This window comes from Drosophila virilis, chromosome 6, assembly GCF_030788295.1.
Source record: "Drosophila virilis strain 15010-1051.87 chromosome 6, Dvir_AGI_RSII-ME, whole genome shotgun sequence".
Lineage (NCBI taxonomy): Eukaryota > Metazoa > Arthropoda > Insecta > Diptera > Drosophilidae > Drosophila > Drosophila virilis.
Window position 1 is genome coordinate 739,279 of NC_091548.1, and position 24,113 is coordinate 763,391.

The following is a 24,113-nucleotide window of genomic DNA, read 5'->3' on the forward strand; positions in this document are numbered from 1 at the left end:
ACTTGGAACGGTGTATCCGTTAGTCGGAAACTAAACAATTTTAAAATGTTTTACTTTATTATTAAATTTTTGCAGTATATACAGAAGAATTGTTTGTTCTATTTTACAATACAATCTACGATTAGCGATTGGTTTAATATTCTTAGTTCAACTGTGTTTAATGCTCTCTACGAAACTATTAGAGTGCCCAGTAAAGCCTTGCAACTATGCACAGATATACAGGGTTTTAAATCTTTTTCAAGAAACTACAGAAAAACTTTTATTTAATAATACAGCAATCATTTCAACTAATTTTATTTAGTTTCATTTAAGTCTCTTGTAAAGTAGATTTATTCTTAGTCTTAATTGAGCACTGTGGCTGAGGAATGTTGCATGCTACGTTCGAATTCTTCCAAGCTGAGCGCCTGGTTCATATTTAAAAGAGGTAATTTACCAGCTGATGCTCTGGCAAGCAATTCGGGGGAGAACCATTGGGCTAATTGATTTGTTTTAGGCGATAAACGTTCATCTCTGTGATAGTTCATGGGACCGAGACTATTATTTTTTATTAAATTTGCCGACTCGGAGCCTTCGGGGACACCTATGTGTAGTCCAAAAACAAATAAATTAATTAATTTATTAATAAAAAAATAATTGTTCCTATTTACCTCCCATTGGAAGTGTCTGCATTGGTAGATTCGTTTGTCGGTGCATATCTCCATGCAGCAATCGATGTCTGGGCGGCTGTGATCGTTGCTGTTGCTGCTGTATATAATGATGTTGCTGCATCTGGGAGAGTCCATCGGCATATGGAACATTCTGATGTGTTGGGGGTCCAACGTGTATTATTTCATTGTTTATTATTTCCGTTGGTGGCATGGACTTCAGTTTTTGCTGATGGATTTGTTGCATGTCATTATTTAATAAAAATGCTAGCGGAGGCATTTGTTGGGGACTGGAGTTTAATGTTCCTTTCAGAATCGGACGACCTATAAATTTAAAAGTCAGTTTATTAATTCAATTAAATTGTTTGTCGGTTTTTAGCTAAACGATATGTCGATGAGTACATGCGTATAAAAAAGATAAATTGTGATGTAATGTCAGGCATATTACCAAAAGACTTGGATGCATGTGTTGTTTGCAAGCTTCCGGGAGGCCATTTATTTAGCTGATTTCGCGATTGAGTCATCTGTGGCGGTAATTTTGGAGAAATTTGCGGGCTGTGGGCATTTAATTGATGCTGCATGGCATAGTTTCCACCCAAAATCATCCTAGGCTGCAGTTGGTTAATCGCAGACATTACCGGTGACTCGTTCATCATATTGAGTACGGCCGGTTTGGGGTGGTGCGTGGGTAATTGATATTGGTGATACTGCTGATTGTTGGCACTGTTATTGAGCGCGGATGTTGATTCTTTGTCTGCAGTCATCTTTCTTAAAACTGATGTTGGAGTAAATGCCAAAGGTGTCGGCGAATTACTATGCCTTTGGTGTTGGTTTATGCCTTGGCTCGGAGTGTTTTGGGTAAATACATCTAAAATACATCAAAGTATGTTTATAATAAAGATATTTTTACATAGCAAACAAAAATAAAATATATACATATATTTATATTATATATATATATATATATATATATCATACGCTGATTTTACAATTAAAACGTAAACTCAGACAGCTCACCTTCGGGGCCGATATTCTTGTTAAAGAGTTGATGATTTTTCACGAGATTATGGGGATGTATGTCATTCGTATACGGTAAATGTTGTACGGTATTTCGCCCGGAATTGGAACATTCATGAAGTACTGCTGCAATAACCTCCCTAGATTGATGCGTTGTGTTGGGATTATTCAGTTCCTTATTTAAAAATTCAATTGAAACATCTCCTCGAACAACTCCTGAAATTCAGGAATAAATTTGTTTTATTTATACACGTCATATTGAATTTTGCTTTAACAATATTTAATTTAAAAAAAAAAAGGCGTATATCCTATCAGATGTAATAGTTACTTATAAATGACCTACCTTGCAGCAATTGTTGAATCTCCATGCGTTTATGTGCTTGCAGAGGTAAGAACCCAGATATGTTTGAATCATGCACACCCGGCGTCAAAACGGGATGCATTTGATTTTGGGAAATCATTTCAATGTGCCTTTGTGGCGCAGTATCAATTTTTTTGGAATGCTGCTGCTGATATAGTTGTAGTTCATCTTCTTTTATTTGGTTTTCTTGAACTCGAATAATGTGCTGCTGGCGGTCTTGAGTATTAGAGCTTTGTCCGCTACGAACGACTGCATTCATAGGATTCGACGACTCAGTGCCCGGATGAGATATGTTCTGGGAGCCTAATTGCTGCAGAAGTCTTTTAAAAGCTTCGGTATCCTTGGTAACAGCTTTGTCTCTCTGTTCTGTGTGAATTGTTGGGTGTGCATTGGCCGTTGCGTTTATTGTTATATCGTTTTCCGGACGCAAATCCACTTTTCTCATTTGTGCTTCCAAATCTTTCACACTAGGAATTTCTAAAAATTACAGTATACAAAAAATAAGCATGAAATAAGGATAAATATTTAACACTCTTTAGCGGGTATGTGCAACTCACAAATGCTGAGCTTAACGAAAATATCTTGGAAAATAATATTTGGCATATAAAAACCCATTTATCGAGTAATCTTGCCTATAAGACATAGTGATCCGAAGCTGATAAGAATTTGAGAATAAGAAATCTCATGCTTCGTATATATTTGTATAAGTAAATATTATATTGTCCGATGTAATGTTAATGTAAAGAACGAAGTCGAACTTAAAAAAACGGAGTTTGTTTAGGATATCTTAAATAATATTAAAGTGCAAGTTGTTTAACTTTCGATCGATCATTCATATGGCAGCTATATCATATCAAGCCGACTCTGACATATGTACCGTAACAGGAGAACCTATACAAATATTCAAGGTGAACATAAAGCATAGCAACAGACAGACAGATAGACGGACAGATAGGACGGACAGATAGAAGAACGTGACTATTTTAATTTGGCTGTTGATGCTAATCTAGATATTTTTACTTTATGGGCTCGAAGATTTCTTTTATGCTTCACACATGTTATGACAAAATTATAATATCCATCAGCTGGCGTTTATGCACAAGTATTTGAAGTATTAATTTGATTTTTCGTTCGGAGCGAGCAGCCTGACGGGCAACACCAATATACTCTTCACGCGTTGAACCAAGTATAGTAACAATATCGGATGTATCGCAACACTAAAGACAGTTAAAAACAAGTAAGAGGTTCTAGTCGGGAGCTCCCGACTAGGGGATACCCTGAACCCTCTTCTTCCAACATCAAATGCATATATATATATTCTATTTTAGAAGCTATATGTCAAGTTTGGTGACCTAGCTCTTATTATTTACCCAAAAACCAGGTTATCGATATCAATTTGTATCAAATGTCTATAGCAGTCTCTAGGCATCTATTGGAGCTGATCAGGAATATATATACTCTATGGGGTCGGAGATGCTTCCTTCTGCCTGTTAAATACATTTGCATTTTGCACAAATACAACATACCCCCTATACCCATTTTTAATGGGTTCAGGGTATAAAAATGTAGAGCTATAAATGAAAAGCCTAGGCAGAGACTTTAAAAGTTGCAGTTGGACACCAAAAATGTTGTGGACAGTCACACGCAGAGACGTCTTAACTGTTGAATATCACATAAAATAGGGATAGTGCGTAACTAGGCTTTTCTCATAAAAACCACTCTGCATGTAAATACATAACATAATTGCTTACCTTGCGTATCTGGCGTAGAAGCGTGTCCAAAGTAAAGCTGATCGTTAGTATTTGCTGGCTCCTTGGGTGCAAACCACTGACTGAATCGCGACGTCCCTTTGACATCGCCTTGCACCTCGCTATCATTACCCTGAAATGGTCGGGATACGTTTTAAATAGATAACGAATATTTGTATGAATTCTATTGCCATAGTTTATATTATTTATATATTTGTCAACGCACAGCCCAAACCGTAAGAGAAAGAATTAGTTACTTTATATTATGGAGGTGCACGCCGCGAAGGGAGTTTGGGATTTTCCATACGCAAATGTGGAAACAAGTTTGAGGCTCTAGTCGGGTTCTTATAGGTTCTGAGATCCTTGTGTTCATACATATGGACAGATGAACAGACGGACAGACAGAGGGGCATGGCTAGATCGACTTGGCTATTGATGCTGATCAAGAATATATATACTTTATGGGGTTGGACATGTTTCCTTCTGCCTGTTAAATTATACCCCCTTTACCCATTATTAATGGGTGCAGGGTATAAAAACGCGAAGAGTGGTTGTGTTTGTGATATTTTTTGTTTGACATTCGATCGGACTTAAACGCATTATCAAAGCTATTGGCTCAAATTCACAATGGAAATGGGTGTAAAAGATTTGGTGGTCAAGTTTCGGATTAAAACTTATTTCTGGGAATAATTATTAAAATTCGTTTGGGACGTTTTTGTGGAGAATACTAAATACGATTTTTAAAGCAAAGTTTTAAGTCTTGTTCGACTCCACTCACAACTGTGCAAGATATGCGGAAAATGGATACAAGAAAGATTTTTAATTACCATCTGATTGTCTTCAAATTAACTTTCTGATATATTATACTTTTATATTATATTATACTTTTCGCGAAATCCTCCCATATTGGATCAACAATGTATGCTCCTTAGAAACAGTTTTTAAAAAAATTTATTTGAGACGTCCCATTCTTTGTGGAATATGGAGTTAAGCGCAATCGTCTTTACGTCACTTATACGTGATTCACAGTTTTTGAACTTATGTTTACTTATTTCCAAATCAGTACATAAAAACTTAGAGAATAAGTAATTCAGCATCAACTTCAAACTTGTTTTCAAGCGGGGTCAAAGGTTTCAATAATGAAAGTTTACTTATCGACGGAAACCATTGGTCGTAACATATGGATTGGCCTTAAACATATTTTCAAAAAGGAGATTGCAGATCGAGATGGTACGGGTAGAGTTAAATTTTCCACGGGCGATAACTTGGTGGTATAGTTATTAGCCTTCCAAGGCCTCTCAAGAAGTGGAAGATGACTGCTTCTTAATGTTATATGAAAATGCAAATCATTTAAGCGGGTTTCTCTTCAATAACTGGACCCGGTATACTACACCGTACGAAAATCACAAACGAATATTTTATTCAATTTGTCGTATTGTTTGTGATTAAAAATGAAAGCGTTGATTCTTCTCTTCATTAAATTATAAATTAATAAATTAACATATTCATGCCATAAGAGTTGAGGATAGCAATGCAATTTCATACTATTTGAAGAAATTTAGCAGCCGCAGAAATTAATAAAGAGAGCATTTAAAATTATTTTTTTAACCGGCCGGATCCAAATGTATGATATTTCACTACTTCGCTTTCATCTATAATCTTATAAACGATATATGCGCACATTCAAAAAAGAAAAATAGTTTTAGATATTTAACAATTCGAATTTTCCTTGAAGTACATTATTTCTGCATTTTTCCGAATAACAGGCTTTTAGAATTTCTAATATGTTTATAAATTCACTTACCATAAGTGCATGATCCATAGGATCCATATTAAGAAAGGCATCAAAATTGAACTCAACATCAGTTTTTGGAATCGCCTGAACGTTATGATTTTGTATACTAGGCGCAACGTTTGACATTGTAATGTCCGAATCCGAATCCTTTTTGTTGTTACTGTTCGATTCGACGACGTTTAGGCTGGCTATGCTACTGCTTCTGGATGTTGGGGTTGCTGCTTGGTTTGTTTTTAGATCGAGTTCTTTGCTCGCATCTTCTTTGACGATCTTCAAATTCGCAGAGCTCTCGCCCTCAAAGTCGTCAAAGCCATGCAAATCTATCGTTTCATGCTGCGATGTTGGCCCAGCACTAAACCATTCGGGTTCTGGTCTATCGTGTGTTTGGTATATGTTCATGCGCTTGCCTCGACTCTGAATGTTGCTATCGCCAAAATTAAATTTGTCTTTGTTGGAAGTGCGACGTCCGGTTTGCACCATTTTTTTTCCATCATTCTGATCACGATTATCGATTCCTTTGCGTTCATTAAGTCTGCGATCGCGATCTCGATCCCGTTCTCCTACATAATCGCTGGTGCGTTCGCTATGTTTCCCAGAACTCGTTCGCTGGCGCTGCTGATTGGCCAGACTGCCATTTTCAGGTCGGTCCTTTTCATGATTATTCAGTAAAATGTCTGCATCCTTGTTTTTATATTCCCAATTATCAGTTCGTGGCAATAGTCGGCCACTGCCAATGCGTCGTTCTTGAACATTTAGGCTTCCAACCTGACGGCCCGATGAAAATGTTGGCGATAACGCCAACGTTTGTTCATTCTCTTGTGGATTCGAATGTTTCTCACCGCGTTCCCACTCGCCTGGTGCAGGAGCTCTGCGTATGGGTGATCCCCTGCGTATGGGTGAGCCTAACGAGCTGTTAATGGCACGTAAATGATTTTTCAAATCGATATTGGCATGGGCAGGAGTCGCAGTGTTTTCCTTTGCATTCATCTTACCGTCTTCATAATTAACCGAGGCATTCGTCTTTTCGTTTTGGGATTCATTTTGATCAATTCTTTCTCCTGAAGCAATAACAAACCGTTTTTTAGCAAACGCCGGCATTAAATGCGACGAAGATATGCTTCGATGATCTATTTTGGGTGACTTATACGATGCACAGAGATTTCCGGTGGCTGATGCTAAGCTAACCTGTACGTCTTCTCCCCCAATCTGATCGCTAGAACTGAACCGTTGATAATAATTGTGGGCTCGTTCCCGGTTCCGCAAGGCGCGACGAGAACTTAACAGTCCATTTGAAATAGTAAGACTTGAGCTTTCCCTTTCTGGGGACAGCCCAGTTTTATTCCCGTAGCTGTTGCTGTTGTTGTTTGATTGAATCACGTTTATTTTCCAAAAATTTAACGTTTGCAGCTCTGTTCGGTTTGCACAATGTGGTCGTTCTCTCGAACTTCCTTCATGTCGAAGAGCCAGTAAATCAGACCGTGAGTATCTGAGAATGCGACATTTATGGATATTTTTATTCAATTTGGTTGTGTCAGTTGTCGGGCACCCATACATATATACATGCACACAAACACAAACACACACATAAGATACGCATATGCAAATATTGGAGAAAGTATGAAAAAAGCTGAGCACTTTTATTTTTTAAGAACAAAGCATAGAATATGTATATAATTACGTATGTATGTATAGAATGCCCTTTGATACATTAAAATATGCTTTTACGAAAGGACTATCTTTTGTATATCACAAGGCAGAAAAAATTCACTTACCTCGAACTATCTTTAATAATGTCCATTTTGTACCTTCTTCTTGCTCTTTTGTCCTCGCTTTTTTTACTGCACTTTTACTTTTACAAATAAATATTAAAATACGTACGTATGCTGCTTTTGTAAACTGACATGCATACATACACACATTAAGAGTTTTTTATTTTTTAAACTCAGCAAAGTTCAAAAACGTCTTTATAACTAAATGCTAAATCTGCTGAATCAATTACAGGCATTTAAATTGTTTAAATAATAAGAATTCACAAGCGTTCGTTGTTGTATCTCAACACACCTCACACATATGCACATACATATGTAGGTACGTTGAAATGTGATACTTAGTTAGGTACATCTGATTTTGATTTGTTTTACTTGTTGCGTTGTCACATTTTCTTTTTTTTTGTTGCAATTAAAAGTATTCTTAATATTTCACTTTACGTTGGTGTGCAGTTTTCCATGAAATATTCACTTTTTTAGAGATTTGCTTAATATTGAACTAGTTCAATCAAACTGGTATTTACTAGGGATGAATAAATGTTGTATCGACTTATATCAAACGATGTGTACAAATAGTTTTTTGCAAGCTCTTGAAATAAAGACAGTTTTGCTGGAATGTCCATATAAACATTTCATGTTAAATATAAAATTGGTTTAATACATCTGGACATTCAATTATATATATACGTCATGCGAAGTTTCAGCTATCGATTGTCAAATGCTGGAATGTCGCCTAAAAAATATATGGCCACACTGTTTACTTTATTTATATCACTAACCATACACTGTATAGATGTGCGTCAAATTAGCGGCGGTGAGTTAGCGTCGAATTTTGGTACTTGGTATCGGAAAAGGAATCGGTCACTTTTAAATGCATTTATTTATATTTTTAAGCACAAAACCAAATAAATTTAAATGCAGAATTGCAATAAATTAAATTATTTACTATTTACATTCATTTATTTTTGAATTTTAATTTATAATATGGGTAAACCAAGGGGTTAACATTTAGGTTTTCACCATTCCATAAATATCTAAATTTAGGGACGATGGCCCCGAAAACCGCATATACAAGATTGAAGGCTATAGTTTCTCCTAGGCAACTGTGAAAATTTGATTAAAATCGTCGGTACCATTTTTAAGATATTTGGAAAAGAGTGCAACAACCCCCAAGTCAGCCCCATATAAAATGACCGCAAAAAATCAACCTTGTTTTCGAGCCCTTATATCTTAGCTCAGAGACAATGGCAATGGCCTCAATGCACGGTATACCCTCTTGTAGATACAAATTTTAAGAAGCTTTAGGCACTAATTTTAAGTAAATGGACGGTACAGATTTTGAGAAAATTAATTAATTGTAAGCCAACCTTATATAGTTCATTCAAAAAGTCTCTCGAACTGCTAGTTCCTACGTGAACTGAATCACTGCCTGGCATCAGTGTTGAACAATTTTGTACAGAACTGAGCGGGAACCAACTCAATTTGAATTATATGTAATCATGAAAAAATGGAAAGGACTCACAGTAAATTAAATTAATAAGTCAAAGAAAATTATATGAGAAGTATTAAGTCATACTTAATAGCGCAGTTTATGGAAAAATTGCATTTTTCCAATTTTTTCTTTACATCCTATGTTAATGCAAAAATGTTAATGCAGAAATCATTCTGTTAAATGGCAGCCATATTTTAAACTTTATTATTTAATTTCTCCGAAAACGGCCCCAAATGCAAGAGCAAGATTTATCAATCATTTTGCTATTTATTTCATTTATTTCACAGTTGCCTAGGAGAAACTATAGGCTTTAATCGTGTATATGCGGTTTTCGGGGCCATCGTCCCTAAATTTAGATATTTATGGAATGGTGAAAACCTAAATTTTAGCCCCTTGGTTTACCCATATTATAAATAAAAATTCAAAAATAAATGAATGTAGATAGTAAATAATTTAATTTTTTGCAATTCTGCATTTAAATTTATTTGGTTTTGTGCTTAAAAATATAAATAAATGCATTTAAAAGTGACCGATTCCTTTTCCGATACCAAGTACCACAATTCGACGCTAACTCACCGCCGCTAATTTGACGCACATCGCTAATTTGACGCACATTGTATAGACATACCAAATGGCACTTTTAATCGAAACGAGTCGACCCCAATGGTACCTGCGACTATTTTAGTGTGCCCAGACAGAGTAAGAGTTGCAGCCGAACGCCGGCCTCAAAAGCCGAACGTTCAGTATGAAGCCGCATCTCGCTCAGCGCACAACGTCGCGGGTGATGCGTTTTCTTAATATATGTGTGTGTGCCATTTTTTAATCCTTCCAGCCCAAAAACATATATGTGTATGCATGTGCCTCGCTCTCACTCATTGCTCGCGCACTTGCATCCATCTCTTACTCCCTGCATAGCTTCCCACAAAACCCCGAGAACTCATACGTTTGTGTTGTGTGGATGTGCGCACAAGTAGATCGCGGCGTTTGTCGCGAGTCAGAGGTTATTTCTTCAATTGTGTGCCTGTGGTAGCAATAGGCACTCTTATTTAAATGCTCTATCATGTATTTCTTCGTCCAGTCAGGCATGATGAGAATAATTTGATAACATTTTATTTAATACACAATTAATTGACCTAAATAAAATATTTATATTTATTTTCTGTTTACTGTAGGGACCTATTTTGTTTAAAATACAAAAATATCTAAGTCGTATTTCTGCAAGGGTAATTCATCGTCGGCTTGTCGAAGAATTTAAGAAAAGACCAAAAATTGACGCACACTCTTTCAAGTAAGCAGTTGTGTGAAATTATTAAAGGGTTTGGCCTGTTCATGTGCAAAATTGCTATTTTCCATGCTGGTTGTAGGGGTAAGGGTACCTGATCGCTGGCATGTGTGCATAACTTTTTGGGTCGGGCAACCACGCACACTAACACACTTTTCTATATGGATGGAAGCATTTATGCGCTTGTGTGCCTGTTGCTTGCCTGTCCCCGATGCAATATACACGATACACACACACACACACATTGAAACGATCCCTAAACATAGAGAGAGCATTGAGAGCTGAGAGTAAGTGCGAGCGAGATAAAAGTTAACAGCGTTGCCGTTCTATCGCACAAATCATACGGAAGAGAGTGCGCCAAGCACTTTCCTGTAGAGTAAGCGGTTCAAAAATACATCATATGTATATCTTACTCCCTTACTCGCGAGTTTGGACCAGATGCCACCGATACATTTTGTGTCTACTTCTGGTACTCATGTCTAGTCTATATGTTGTTTGGTTAGTGGTATTATAATATTGTCGTGAATTGTGTAACGTATAGAAGGAGACAGCTCCGACCTTATGAAGAATATACATTCAACAGCCGAGTCTATACAGCCGTATACGCCTGTCCGTCTGTCTGTTTCTTTATTCACTACCTTTTCGTTTTAAATTAATTTCAGGCGATTTCACACATACCGCAAAATACTTTTCTGCTTGGTAAATATAGGAGTAAAAGATTTGGCGGCTGACGTTTCGGATTTAAATTCATTTCCACGAGTCTGCATAAAAATTCGTTTGAGATGTGTGTCAACATTTGCAGAATGTAAACTTTATTTGCTTTATGGCTTAAAACATATTATCTCTATATATAAAACTGTTTGTCCTGACTGACTATATGACTGACTGACTGATTGGTGATCAACGCACTGCCTAAACCGTAAGAAAAACATTTGTATGAACCAACCAATCGGCCTCAAACTCAATTCCAAAGATCTTTGTGCAAATATATCTAATGGAAATTTCACATTTATTGCAAAATCATCCTTGGTGGAAATAGATGTCATAGATTTATAATGGATCTAATTGTTGAACGTCATGACAAAATCGAAGCTTTCACCGGTGGAAAGTGCAATTCAACAATTTTTATACCCTGAACCCATTAAAAATGGGTTTAAGCAAAGACAATATAAACAGCGTTGCATTCAAATGTATGGGCGTTACTCATCTTAGATTTTATTTTGTCTTTGGTATAAGGGTATATTGTATTTGTGCAAAATCCAAATATATGTAACAGGCAGAAGGAAGCATCAATAGCCGAGTCGATCTAGCCATGTGCGTCTGTCTGTCCGTCCGCCCGTCCATCCGTCCGTCAGTATGTATAAATGCAAGGATCTCAGAACCTATAAGAGATAGAGACTTGAAATTTTAGATGTAGGTGATCCTATTTCTCGCGCAGATCGGTTTTTCGATAATCGATAACTTACTCCGTTTCCAAGCAATCGATAAAAATCGATATCGATATTCTGTTTTTGGGCGATTTTGGTAAATAATAAGAGCCAGAGTCACCAAACTTGACATATAGCTTCTAAAATAGAATATATATATATGCATTTGATGTTGGAAGAAGAGTGTTCGGGGTATCCCCTAGTCGGGAGCTCCCGACTAGAACCTCTTACTTGTTTTTTTGTGAAAATTTGAGTTTTGTCCGATTTGCTTCAAACTTATTTTTAAAGTTCTACATAGGAGCTTAGAGAATACCTGCTTTAGCTATTTCGGGAACTTACACCTGCAACGGTGGTTAATAAGCGGAAAACGATTGTATGAAAGTTGTTTGTTTACTGGGAAAATCTATTATTATTGATTGCCACTAGCAAGGCCGGGTTATCCCCGCTAGATATACAAAATTCGGTTGTCTAGTGTTATTATCTTGTGTAAAATAGTTAAAACATTAGTTTTATTTCGGTTTAATCAATTTATTGTTGGACCTTAAACGTTACAATCGGAATATATGTTCGATTTGTAAGTTTTTGATTTACTTAAACGAAATTATTTTATTCAACGCCATTCTCATTACTTCTTGCTGTTGTATCACAGCAATATAATTGTCTTGGTGTATTGGGGCTCGGTTGTCGGTGGTGGCGCTGTCGAAAAGAATTTAGATGGGACCTTAGGAATACCGGAAAAGTGACCCGCTGTGGAATATGTAGACTTGGTTGGGTCGAAAATAATTTATCGGTGTCAAGAGTGGGTCCATTCTTTTTAAGATATTGACGTTGGCTTTGTTGATTTGAGCACTTTCGCCGGGACAACCTTTTTGATCCATTTGCGTCCTAAAAAAATTAATCGTCAAATTATATTATGAAGTGTAATTTACATATATAAAAATAGCCTACAATTTTAACAAAAAATATAATACAATTTTATAAAAAAAAATCTAGTAAATGCTGTACATAGAAAACAGAAAAGTTGGTCTACAAAAACTCATATTTCGACTGATGCCTACCATAAAAAATAAATAAATATTAAATTTTGACTCATATAAACACTGTGAAAGTAATAAATGTCAGGTTTGGTCAATATATCTTGATAAGCAAAACAGTTTCTTATTCAGGAACTACGATAAATATATGATCTGAACGATCTGAACGCAACTAAAAGCTGGACCCGTACACACTTTCAATAAGCTTTACAACTGAGGCACGAGCTTCCATAGATTTAAACATGCAGACGGACAGCAAGAATCTTGAATATATATATCATGTCAAAATTATAATCAATTCTCTAGGGATATATTCATTTTCGTTATATTGGATTTTAAGAAAACCCACCTCATGATAAGTAAGTGGACAGAAAACTCTTAATTTAAAGCTTGAAAATCGTTAAATGCATTTGCAATTAGCTTGTAAAAGGTAATTTTAACCGTGTTTTTGACCGGCTCCAGTCCGCTTTGCCGTAAAATGGGTGGAAAGTAATAAATAAAATCTAAATGAAAACGAATTCGAAAACGAAGTCAGCCAATATTCGGTGGCATATTATAATAAATGGCATATAAATAATAATAAATTAATATTAATAATATAATTTCTGTGCAACACTTCATACCTCATTATTTTTTATATGATTTGTACGTATCCCTTCTTCTTCTGTATTCATGCCCTGGGATGAACGCTTGTCCTTTTCAGTAGTGTGATGAACATACAAATTTGAGCGGCTAATGTTAATGTCGTATGAGCAATTGTTTGATTTGAAATCAATTTGGTCTTCGACATCTGTTGTAATGCCATCCACATCGACATCGTCGTTGGGGCTGCCGGAATGTGAATGGCTTGCACTGACGGATGAAATATCATTGGGCGAGTGCGCAAATAGGTTGCGAGAATCATATATTGTTTGCAGATCGTCTTCCGTCGTTTCAATATCGACCACTTCGTCATCGTCATCGTTGTCATCATCGCCATTGGGGTTCCGACAAATAGTTGTATTGATGTATAGTGGATCCGACAACGTTGACGTGTTCAAGTGTTCCGCAGTCAAACCTGATGAGAGTTCATTTTTATTATCTATTGCAAGTGCAAAGTCTGGCTGCTCACTTTCTGCGCTGAGTTGGATCGAGTTCAGGATGGGCGGAAAAGCACACGTAGCTGTGTTAAGTATCGCCTCCGAGGGTAATCGTTGGGTTGAGGCTGCCGTAATGCTGTTATGGGTGAATACTGTGGTTGTTCGCGTCGATTGCGATGGACTTATGTAAACGTTGCTAATCGAATCATTGGAGCGCGTGGCGTATAGCGAGGTGGACATAATGGATGCGGAGGCGACAACGGGCTTGAATGCAGAAGAACTCAATATCGACGACATATTGAAATCCGACTGGTCGCCATCGGCGACTTTACGATTCTTAATCCCAGTATAGCTGGCGCCGGATCTTGGCTCATTTTTGATAACATTCAGTGGAATTGCATTCCCAGCTGACGATAAGACATTTAAATCGGGTCTAATCCATGGACAGACCGACCCGTTCGTTGCCTCGCTGCCGCTAATTTTTTTCGAATGCGTTTGGTTTTGTTGCTGCCACATCGTGTAATCGACAACGAAATTCCTCGAAAGCGGCACAATCGACAGCTCTTGCTCGTTGCGCAGCGATTGGAGCGGGGACAGCACCGACGACCGGTGCAAATTGAAGGGCACGCCCACGGTGGCAGCTACTGCGGTAACGCCCACCACGGCGGCGGCTGCCGCAACTGTGCTATAGTTGTATTGGTGATTCATGGTTCGCTTTGAGCACAGTGTCTCCTCGTGCAGGCTTCGGGGCTTGGTGTCGGTTTCACAACTGTCCGGAGACCGCGAATCGCACGCATTTTCCTCAACTGCATAGGCTACGCTGCCAGGCGAACTCTGACTTCGATGAGTATTATTGTAATTATTACTATTATTATTATTACTATTCATATTATTATTATTATTATTATTATTATTATTATTATTATTATTATTATTATTATTATTATTATTATTATTATTATTATTGCAGCCAACAAGTCGCTTTCGTGTGCCGCCGTTAAACATGGCCTTCACATCCTCCCAAGCATGAATAATTTTCTCGTCCTGCGCATGGGAACTGAGCGTCATGTGCCGACGCCAGGAATTGAAATTGGCCGCGTCGGGCTGGATATATCGGTCGTTGGTCGTTATACGATGCGAGTGGAAAATGAATTTGTTTGGCGAAAAGAACATTCCACAATAGGTACACTTGATGCATTTGGCACGTGAGGAATTATAGCGTGCGGGCAAAAACAATCCACGGCAGCCCCAGGCGCATTTATGCTGTACGCTAAACGCAAAGTCGTCTGGTAATCTCGGCGGCGTATTATCTCCCAAAAAGCTTTTGCACAACCTCTCCGCTTCTCGGCGTGTTATCATTCCGCATCGCCGTGAACTCACCGGCATCGCTCCGGCCCGTCTCAGTATTTCCAACTGAACTGGAGTGCATTGCACGCAGGTTATGCCAAGTGCAACGCGTCGATTGTGAATCTCATTGTAGCTGAACTGTTTCAGAAGTGTATTCGAGATCTGCGCCAAGCAGAGACGTTCCTGCCCTTCGATGTACAAGGATACAATGGGTATGCCATAGAGCAGTACCGAGCTTACCTGCACAAAATATACAAATAGTTTACTTTATTTCAAATTTCATTGAAAATTAAATCAAGTTTAGAGTTGTGTTGCATTTATAATATTTAGGTATGTGTTTAATTAATTTTTACTACTATTTACTGTGTTTTATTGATTTTTTTAACATTATTATTATTTTCATTTCATATTATCCATATATCAATTTTATTTTTTTTTTTATTTTCTCTTGTATTTTTAACATACAAATAGTTTTCATGATTTAATGAAAAACTGCTCATTTTGTAACCAAAGATAGAATTGTGTTGCATTTCTACTATTCAAGTGTGTTTCGCTTTTTAAAATTATTGTTTTTATTTATGTTTGTGTGCTTTACGGATTTTTATATGTTTAATATTCTTTTTTTGGTAGTAATACTTAGTATTTCGCTGGTGGGTTAGAAAGAAGGCTTCTGCTCAGAAATGAGCAACAATTAAAATATAAAACAAGTAAAAGTAGTTCGGTCGGGAGTGCCCCTAGGAAATACCCTAGCGCTCCATCTTTACACCTTGAACACATTGTCAAATGGATAAAATGGGTTTTGCAAATGTATGCAACGATTGAAGGAATCATCTCCGACCTTTTAATCTAGTCAAAAAGATCCGTCTGTCCGAATGTATGAACTAGTCTCTCTCTCAGAACCTATCAGGTACGAAAACTGATAAATTGGCCAGTTTACAAGCAACCGATAAGATTCGATATCGAACCCCTGTATTTTGAGCATATTTCTCAGGTGCTGAGACCTAGAGTTGACTTAACTGGACATATTGCTTCTAAAAATTATATTCAAATCCATTATCTCGGGAGCTCCTTACAAGACCCTATTATTTGTTTACTATTTACTACTACTACTATTTATTTATTATACACTGAACCCATTGTAGGGTTTAACGTATGTAAGCATATGTATGAAACAGGCGAAGAAGCATCAGTCACCAGAAAAGTGTCCGCCTGTCTGTGTGTATATTCTCCCGGTAATTTATTTCCGATAACTCGCCCCGTTTCTAAGCAATCGTTAGGAATCGATATTGAAATCATATTTTTTGAGCACATCTCTTAAGTCGTAAGATCTTCTAGTATAGTATTGTGTCGATCAAGTATTTTTAATTATATAGCTTGAATAGACGGAGGAATTAGTTGGCCGTGGGCTGTACATAAGGACATCCATATCTTATTATCTAAAAACTTTCTGGAATTCATGTCAATATTTTATGATTGGAAGAGTGCTAAGCGTGTTGCTATAATCCTAAATATTATATTAATTGAGGGGTGCGAGAACTCTTTATTTTCAGCTGATTTAATATTGCATCCAGTTTTTATTAGAATAACAAGTGGAATAACACCAACGTAAATTATATGCATATATTTACCACAATTTCTCCAGTAATATATATTAGATATTTATTGCTTAATTGGCACCAAAGTTTGTCCTGCCATCGTTTTTTATTTCTTTTTTAAATCGAATACAAAATCAAAGCACGTAAACTACAATACCAGAGGGAAACATTTGTCTACTTTCGATTTGGTGCCTGTGTGTGAGGAAACACACCCCAAAATATAAGTTTAACGAGTTTTTTTTGCTTGTTCGTAATAATATATATATATATATATATATATATATATATATATATATGCATATATTTTTTTTGTTGGTAAAGTTAACGCACATGATTCGACTTTGGGGATATTGATATTTGGCTGTTTTCCATTCCATTAGGTGGAGTTGAAGGCCGGGTAGATCTTTGAATTGACTCTTGGAATGCCATTTAGTGCTATTTCTGAAAGAGAAAACAAAGAGTCGAATAAAGTTATTTATCTATTTTTATGTTAAACTAACTAGATTTTTCGTTAGGCAGTTATATAAAGAGCTCTGACTGCCTTGTTATACATTATTCTCTGAAAATCTATAAATTTTTATTTCGGAAAAATTAAATATAGTAAAAATTAATATACTTTTTTTGTCCCGAATTTTTGGCAAAACTGCATTGAAAACTGTTGTATGGAAATATCGTTTTATGGGATATATTTTAGTCGGATATACTCCATTTAAGCAATCTAATAGGATCCGCGTACATTTTCGGCTCTCTAAAACGTAGACGGACATAGAATTTTGATCCGTTAAAATTGGTAAAAATGCATTCAATCTGGACAGACTCGCCCCTTATATGAAAGGTCCACATTCAATTATATTATGCGTGTGAATGGCATAATTGAAAAGAAGATTCTCCCCAGAGACAATTCGTTAAAGATAATATGGTTACAAAAAAGTAACAAAACACAGATTGTTAAGCTTAATGCCAATGTTTCTCCTGCGGGAGGCGAAACAAATGATTACGAGACTTCTTAACTTGTAAAGGGAGACACGGCGAGAGAGCCAAAGGGAGGAGGAGGCGGGAGCAACCAGAGGGTTGAACGAATTACAAACCAGTGACGTAAATAATGACAAAATTATGTTAGTATTAAGAAAAACAGCAGATTGTTAACAATGTGGCAGATGTACTTAGCAAGTTAGTAAAAATAAATCGGGGATGTTTGTCCGAGGTTAGGAAATATTAAACGGGGTTGTTTTCTGAAACGATATTTGTATAACAATAATTATTTATTTGACACTCTCCCATATATATATATTCAAACTTTTGCAATTATGATCAAACTTGTTATTAGGGTTTTTTTTTATTTTATTTACAACATAGTTATTGTTTAAATACATGCTGTAATGGGTAAGCTAAGTCGGGATAGACTAAATTGACTAACTTGTTAGCATTCAGTTGAATGGAGCCTGCTTCAACATACTCTGTTCACAGTGTATTAACAAAGTATAAAAGAGTTCTACCTGATTGGTAACTTCCTGTATGTTAACTTTCGTCGAGCACACACCAAGTTTACAGCCCTTCTATGCAATTCTCAAATCAAGTAAAGATGTGCTTACATTTATATATATTCTAAACGTAGCAATAGGTTTGTCCTGACCTACGCATAGGCCAAATCGTACGAATCTGATCCTTTTGGGTCGAAAGTGTGTCCTTTGATAAGGTTTTGGAAAATTCCATCAACCGGGTAAATCATTTGTCAAACATTTTTGAAAAGTTTAGTTGTGATTTGCAAACGTCGTTTAAGCGTCGGGTTAACATGCGAATGGTCGGCGGCTTAAGCCCAACAAGGAAATGAAAATCCGATATATATATTTCTTGAATTATGAATTATATTATGGCTAGACTCCAGCTCAAAGCTCTGGTATTTCGCTCCAGACTTAATTGCTAGCTTCGAAAAATAAAATATCGAATGTACTTTGCCATCTGGTTTCTTTTTCATCATGCTCCTCCAAATCCTAAAGCACTTGCGACACAGTGCAAGTCAATGTCATTTTCATTTTTCCTTAACATGTAAACAACAATTTAGCCCTCAAATCATATTAAAGATCTTCGATTATAAAGAAATTGTAGATAAAAATCCTTAACAACTTCTTCAGTTTAATCTGGCTTTGGATATTATACCTCCAACCTCTCATCAGCTTCAATGTTTTGTAGATTTGGTATCGTAAATATTTGATATTGTTTTGTAAAGATAAATAGATGATACAGGAAGCTCGAAGTACATATTAAGGAATCTGACGTCAGGAATCTGGTCTCAGTGAAAGTGATATTATGAAATTTGAAAGGCAAGAGAATTTAAGTACAGGCTAGCAAGACTTTAGACTTCTTACGTTTTGATAGGTAAGCCCAAGAACTGAATTTAGTTTTTTGAAGCAGCAACTAGAGTTTAAGTGCCAATAAATGGATTTGGTAATAAATTCCGAAATTAAAGTTCCGGCCCAAACTTTTTAGAAGAGAATTTTGTAGATATTTCAGGTAAACATAGGCAAAGGCCTGTGGCTTGAATTTTTGGCTGTATAAAGGATTTTACATCAATCGATAAGAAATAATAGGGCAAGCCTAAAAATAAAAAAATAATAATGTCTGCTTTACAGACTCAACAAAACATAAAAATATTCGCTTCAATTAAAATACAGTTAGAGTTTTACCAATGATTATATAAACTCTGAGATGAGTAACGTAATGTTTATTTTAGTTCGACTCAAAAAAGTCTAGTCTGGGCTTTCAGATGGCTTATCGCTCTTAAAACGCTAAGTCAGCCGAGTGGCTTTTCGACCTCAACATTTTTCGTCTCGAAAACGCTTCGACACGTTCATACATACGGAGACGCGGACGACTGGATTGACAGCCAGACGAACTTGGATCAACTTGGCTATAGAAGCCGATCAAGAATATATTTACTTTATGGGTTAAAATATGCTTCCTTCTGCCTGAATTGCCAATGGATTCACGGTCTAAAAATTCGTACATGCTTAAAACAATTGTTTATCCCCTCTTTGCCAGCTTTTGAATTCCTCCGTGCGCATTGGGTCCCTAGGTGATTAGTTGCACCCCAGCAGTACCATGAACCATGCTCTCTTATCCACTCCCGTCAGTGTCCCTTGATATTGCAGCTCTGTTTGGACAAACATGTCAGCCCAACGGATGCCCTTACCATTTACAGGGTTGTTAAATCCGTCGGTTGGAATGCCTTTCGCTAACGCCATGTCGGGCCATCGATACCTTGGCCTTGAAGTAAATTGCTAACTTTTCGCTGCGCTGCTAATTTCGCGATTCAAACTTACTTCGAATTTCGCCCTAAGACCAAGAGGTAGCCACACGTTTTCGTTTTAACTTGATTATTTACCGAAGGACAAAGTTTTGAATTGTATGAATTAACGCAGGAAACCGATTTGGCTTACTCTCAGTATTCTATATTTAAGTTGTTTCGCGATTTTCCACACTTACGAGTGGAATTCGTCTCTCCAATGACTACCATTCTAATATAAATATGCTGATATAATTCTAAAATGTTGTAGGCTTCTTCATAAGGAGCGCAATTATCCTTACCTCGCGCATATCGAAATCGAAATCAAAATTGAAATAGACCTTAATTATTTCAGTCACGCGCGGGTTCAACCCCCACAAAAAGCAGTTTTGGACATATTAACTTTATAATCAAGAGTATTTTTTTGCATTTTTGTTAAGCCGGACGTGCTTGCGTATGTCCAAACAGAAGGTGCCTGTCCAAATTTTAGGACAACCTGTTATAAAAGTCCTGGCAAGTTTTGGGCTAGGCAACACGTTTGCAATGCCAATGCAATTACCTTAAATTCATTTTGTTTATAAAAGGCGTGCTGTTCGGTCTGCACTCTAGTTGCTTGCACAGGTCTCATATTTCAGCTTAGGTGAGAGTTTTTTAAAGTATCCGATTAATGGCTACCCTGTACCCAACTTGAAACGTAAATAGCTTTTGAGCTGAAATTGAATTTTAACAATATATATCAAAGCTTTACGTTTAAAACAGGAAAAGCGAAGACACTAAAAAAATGTATTTAACCTTTTTATTATATCTTTTAAAAATCTACCCGCTTTTTGGACAATTATTAAAAATTGATAGATAAATTATCTGTTATATTTAACATAATTATTAATAAAAATGATCTGTGTAAACTATAGCTATCGCAGAAACCTGCATATGGCTTTACAAATCTAATACACCATTTGCAATGATTCGTAATGGCTACAGAGTATAAAAAAGTATAGAATGAAAACGACTTAATAAAAACATACGAACATGTATATGTATATGGAATGTACAAATGTACACGTTGGGCGGCTATTGAAATTGAAAACGATTACAGTTTTGCAATACGGTCCCGAGGGTGGTTGAAATTTGAAGGCATGTGTCCTTTTGACGAATACGGAGCACACAGCCAGATAAAGACCGAAATACCCACTGATGAGTTGGCAATAATTCGGTTGAGTGGTTACTGTCAACAGGCAAATAATAGAAGGTGTTCCATTTGAGGGCGGGTAATCATTATTACACTGATGCCGCTGCTGATGGTCTTTTGTTTACACGTAAAACATCATGCATATTTAATTGGGTTAAATTGCTGGACGATTAACATTTGAAAATGAAATGCGCGGATAATTGAGTTTACTTTGCCTAATTACAAGTGGCTTCCTACAGGTAAGCACTCGTAGCCATGGAAAAGCTGCATTTAACAGATTATACAATTTACCTGAAGTATGTTCAATTACCAAATGAATTGCATGTCTACAAAGCAGCTGATAATATTGATACCATATTCCCCAAACCATTTTCCACATTGGAGACTGATGAGCTGTGGATGGACTAATATATACTTGTTCGGACTGAGTGACAAATTGGCCAACTGCGGAAATTAATATATACCATATTTTTAGATACATTTTGCAGATAATGATTGGTCCAAAAATATAGACTTCCTTAAATATCCGGAAAAATAATAGAAATAAATGTAATGCTCATTGGTTATTTGTATAAAACAATGATCGGGTATTTATTTATTTATAAAATGATCTAGTATTTATTAAAATTCGCCAATATGTTTAAGCATAGGTTTCTAGTAATTGTTGAGTTTTGTAAAAATATCAGACGAAATATCACATTTAACAGATTACACAATTTACCTGAGGTATATTCAATTACCAAAAGCATTGCATGTCTACAAAGCAGCTGATAATGTTGATACTATATTCCCCAAACCATTCATCACATTGGAGACTGATGTCCAAGAGTATGAAAAAATCAGGCTTATGCATCTGTTACAGAATTTAAATCTTTATAGGAAAAAGAGTAAATCTACCGTTGAAAACTATATTTTCTTAGAGAGTCTCTTATGTTTACTTCAGTAGTAAATGATGCTTTTAAAGAAAGCAGACTGACATTTATAATTTATAACGATTTTAATAAGGCTTTTGATTCCTTTAATCACTCCTTAATGCCTCAAAAATTACGCACTTTTTCCCAGAACTCAAAGGAACAAAAGGATCTGTTTACAAATTCGTTTTCTAACTGCCCTCTGATTCTGATATCAGGTGTTCCCCAAGGTAGTCAGTAGTGACTCTCGAGCATTGTATTGTATGCTGATGATGTAAAGCTGTGCCCTGTTTTCAAAGATATGGTCTCATGTAATGTTCTCATTGAACTATCTTGTTACGACCGTGTTCAAAACGGCCAGAATTACTTTGGATATTATCAAGCTATGGGCCAAGGAGTTTGATGATCCTTCACGACAAATGCTTTTTATAGCTGTGGTATTACCTAGGCCTGCATGAGTATGACTCATTTGTCTGGTCGCCACAATATTCCACTGACCAAAAAAGAATTTAATCTGTGCAGGAACAATTGCTATTATATTCCCATTAACTGGGATCCTGGTGTGCGTATTTCGTCATATTCCAGTCGACTTCTGATTCTTATGCTTGGTGTAATATTTATTCATTAGTTAATTACGGGTGAATCAACTATTCCTGGTTGACTGGTCAGATCAACTTCACTGACCCAACTAGAGTCTCCTCTCAGATGAGAGGTAAAGAATAAAAAAAAGATGTTCTATCAAGTGGTTGTCGGTAGTGCTCGACCAGGAGATACCGTACGGTCGCCTTATCCAAAACTTACTGTATAAACCTAAATCTAACATTATCAAACATAGGAAATTAATAAGAATTGCATGAATTAAAGAGCAGCGCATACATATACCAAAGCATAGGATACAAAACAATCGTAATTTCTATTTACTTAATGAACTTTATAAAACATTATTTACTGTAGAACTAAGGAGCACGTGCGTGAATGTATGTGCATTTGATGGGGTAGTATTCAGAAAATTAAATATCCTTGATCTACGTATACGATACGAGAATCTTTATATCAAATTTGGTGAACATAACAATTAAAACCTAAGAAAAACAGGATTTCAAAGTTCAACTGTCCAGCTCCTATAAGTTCTAAGATCGACGGAAAAGCAGACATACTTAATTTCAATGAGTTGTGGGCATAAAAATGGACAGATGAACCGACAGCCAGCTGAGCAGGCAGATCAAGAATATATATACGTCATGGTCGAGGATATGTTCTTCAATGCACAACAATTTTCATAGAATATTTAAAATGAATATAAAGCGTTTATAAAACTACACAATGCCAATTGAATTGAATCAAATGTTTAGCCTCTTTCGACTAAGCATTAGTCCCCAATTAGTGAGTCGTAGATTTTTATAAATTACAAAACTCGCATTTCTAATATGGTTCCTAAAAGTGATGCAATTAACGTTTAACACTGAGAGATTCTATTGTAAAGAAACATAACCATAGGAATATCTCTTTGTTATCCTATATAACTACTATTTTTTTGCAAGTGTACCTTGTGGGGGGGTCGGGGATTCCTGCACAATACATAAACCGATGTTAGATTGTTCGATTATATACATTGGACACCGTGCATTTTTATATTTTATAATTTATTTTAAAATTTATATAATTTGTATAATTATTGTATAGTTATTATTATTATATTATGTTCACTTTTTCAAACATCATTTTAGCTTGTTTCCGAACTAATCAAGAAATCTCGCGTCGCGAATTAACCGTGAAGACTGAACAGGAACGCGTTTCCGTTTTGTTTGACTCCTGTAAAAGCCACCATGGCAAACACTATATAAATACCAGATGGGAAACTCAACCAATAAGGGTCACGCCTAGAATGTTTACAGGCCATGTCCGGGAGAGATTTTGTACATTCCGCCAATTAGAGTAATATGGGCGTGTCGCCATCCGATCCCACGCATGCGTCTGGCGGAAGACACCCTGGAGAAATTCCAGCACTTACACCCCGAACATCGCACCATACCCATAATTTGCACATAACACGTATTTTGTATTTTGAATTCAACGAACTGTGAATATTGCTTTTAATTTAATTAACTTTTCCAACAAATTGTGGCATGCAAATTAAATTAAG

General features: G+C 36.4%; 2 protein-coding genes and 1 long non-coding RNA gene across 5 annotated transcripts; 1 reads left to right on the top strand and 2 right to left on the bottom strand.

Moving 5' to 3' along the window:
• Positions 1–38: 38 nt before the first annotated feature.
• Positions 39–7,832, bottom strand: 4E-T (eIF4E-Transporter). Its single transcript, XM_002059650.4, has 8 exons — positions 7,338–7,832; positions 5,575–7,051; positions 3,774–3,903; positions 2,005–2,499; positions 1,662–1,877; positions 1,093–1,512; positions 648–968; positions 39–580 (listed from the first exon to the last, which is right to left on the bottom strand). The coding sequence occupies exons 1-8, from the start codon at positions 7,361–7,363 to the stop codon at positions 342–344; spliced, it is 3,324 nt and encodes a 1,107-aa protein (XP_002059686.2). The 5' UTR covers positions 7,364–7,832; the 3' UTR covers positions 39–341.
• Positions 7,833–12,022: 4,190 nt separating this feature from the next.
• Positions 12,023–23,605, bottom strand: fuss (SKI family transcriptional corepressor fussel). Of its 2 annotated transcripts, XM_070210695.1 has the most exons (5): positions 20,430–20,608; positions 16,918–17,028; positions 13,678–15,232; positions 13,190–13,623; positions 12,023–12,417 (listed from the first exon to the last, which is right to left on the bottom strand). In XM_070210695.1, the coding sequence occupies exons 2-5, from the start codon at positions 17,014–17,016 to the stop codon at positions 12,139–12,141; spliced, it is 2,367 nt and encodes a 788-aa protein (XP_070066796.1). In that variant the 5' UTR covers positions 17,017–17,028; positions 20,430–20,608; the 3' UTR covers positions 12,023–12,138. The 2 variants fall into 2 exon arrangements, with proteins under 2 accessions (XP_070066796.1, XP_070066795.1); XM_070210694.1 differs by lacking the exon at positions 20,430–20,608 and adding an exon at positions 23,517–23,605 and having other exon boundaries at positions 13,190–15,232.
• On the top strand, positions 14,374–24,033 carry LOC138911453 (uncharacterized). Of its 2 annotated transcripts, none has more exons than XR_011417070.1 (3): positions 14,374–14,500; positions 14,616–15,322; positions 23,698–24,033. It is a non-coding gene; the product is annotated as an uncharacterized lncRNA (long non-coding RNA). The 2 variants fall into 2 exon arrangements; XR_011417071.1 differs by having other exon boundaries at positions 14,616–15,204.
• Positions 24,034–24,113: the final 80 nt, after the last annotated feature.

Coding starts and splice junctions, on each gene's coding strand:
- 4E-T (XM_002059650.4), bottom strand. CDS start 7,363: ATGGACATTATTAAAGATAGTTCGAG. Junction 7,052..7,337: donor ATTATTAAAGATAGTTCGAG/GTAAGTGAATTT, acceptor TCGCATTCTCAG/ATACTCACGGTCTGATTTAC. Junction 969..1,092: donor ACATGCATCCAAGTCTTTTG/GTAATATGCCTG, acceptor TTAAATTTATAG/GTCGTCCGATTCTGAAAGGA.
- fuss (XM_070210694.1), bottom strand. CDS start 17,016: ATGGCATTCCAAGAGTCAATTCAAAGATCTACCCGGCCTTCAACTCCA. Junction 15,233..16,917: donor TATCCCCAAAGTCGAATCAT/GTGCGTTAACTT, acceptor TATTTTGTGCAG/GTAAGCTCGGTACTGCTCTA. Junction 12,418..13,189: donor ATCATATAAAAAATAATGAG/GTATGAAGTGTT, acceptor TAATTTTTTTAG/GACGCAAATGGATCAAAAAG.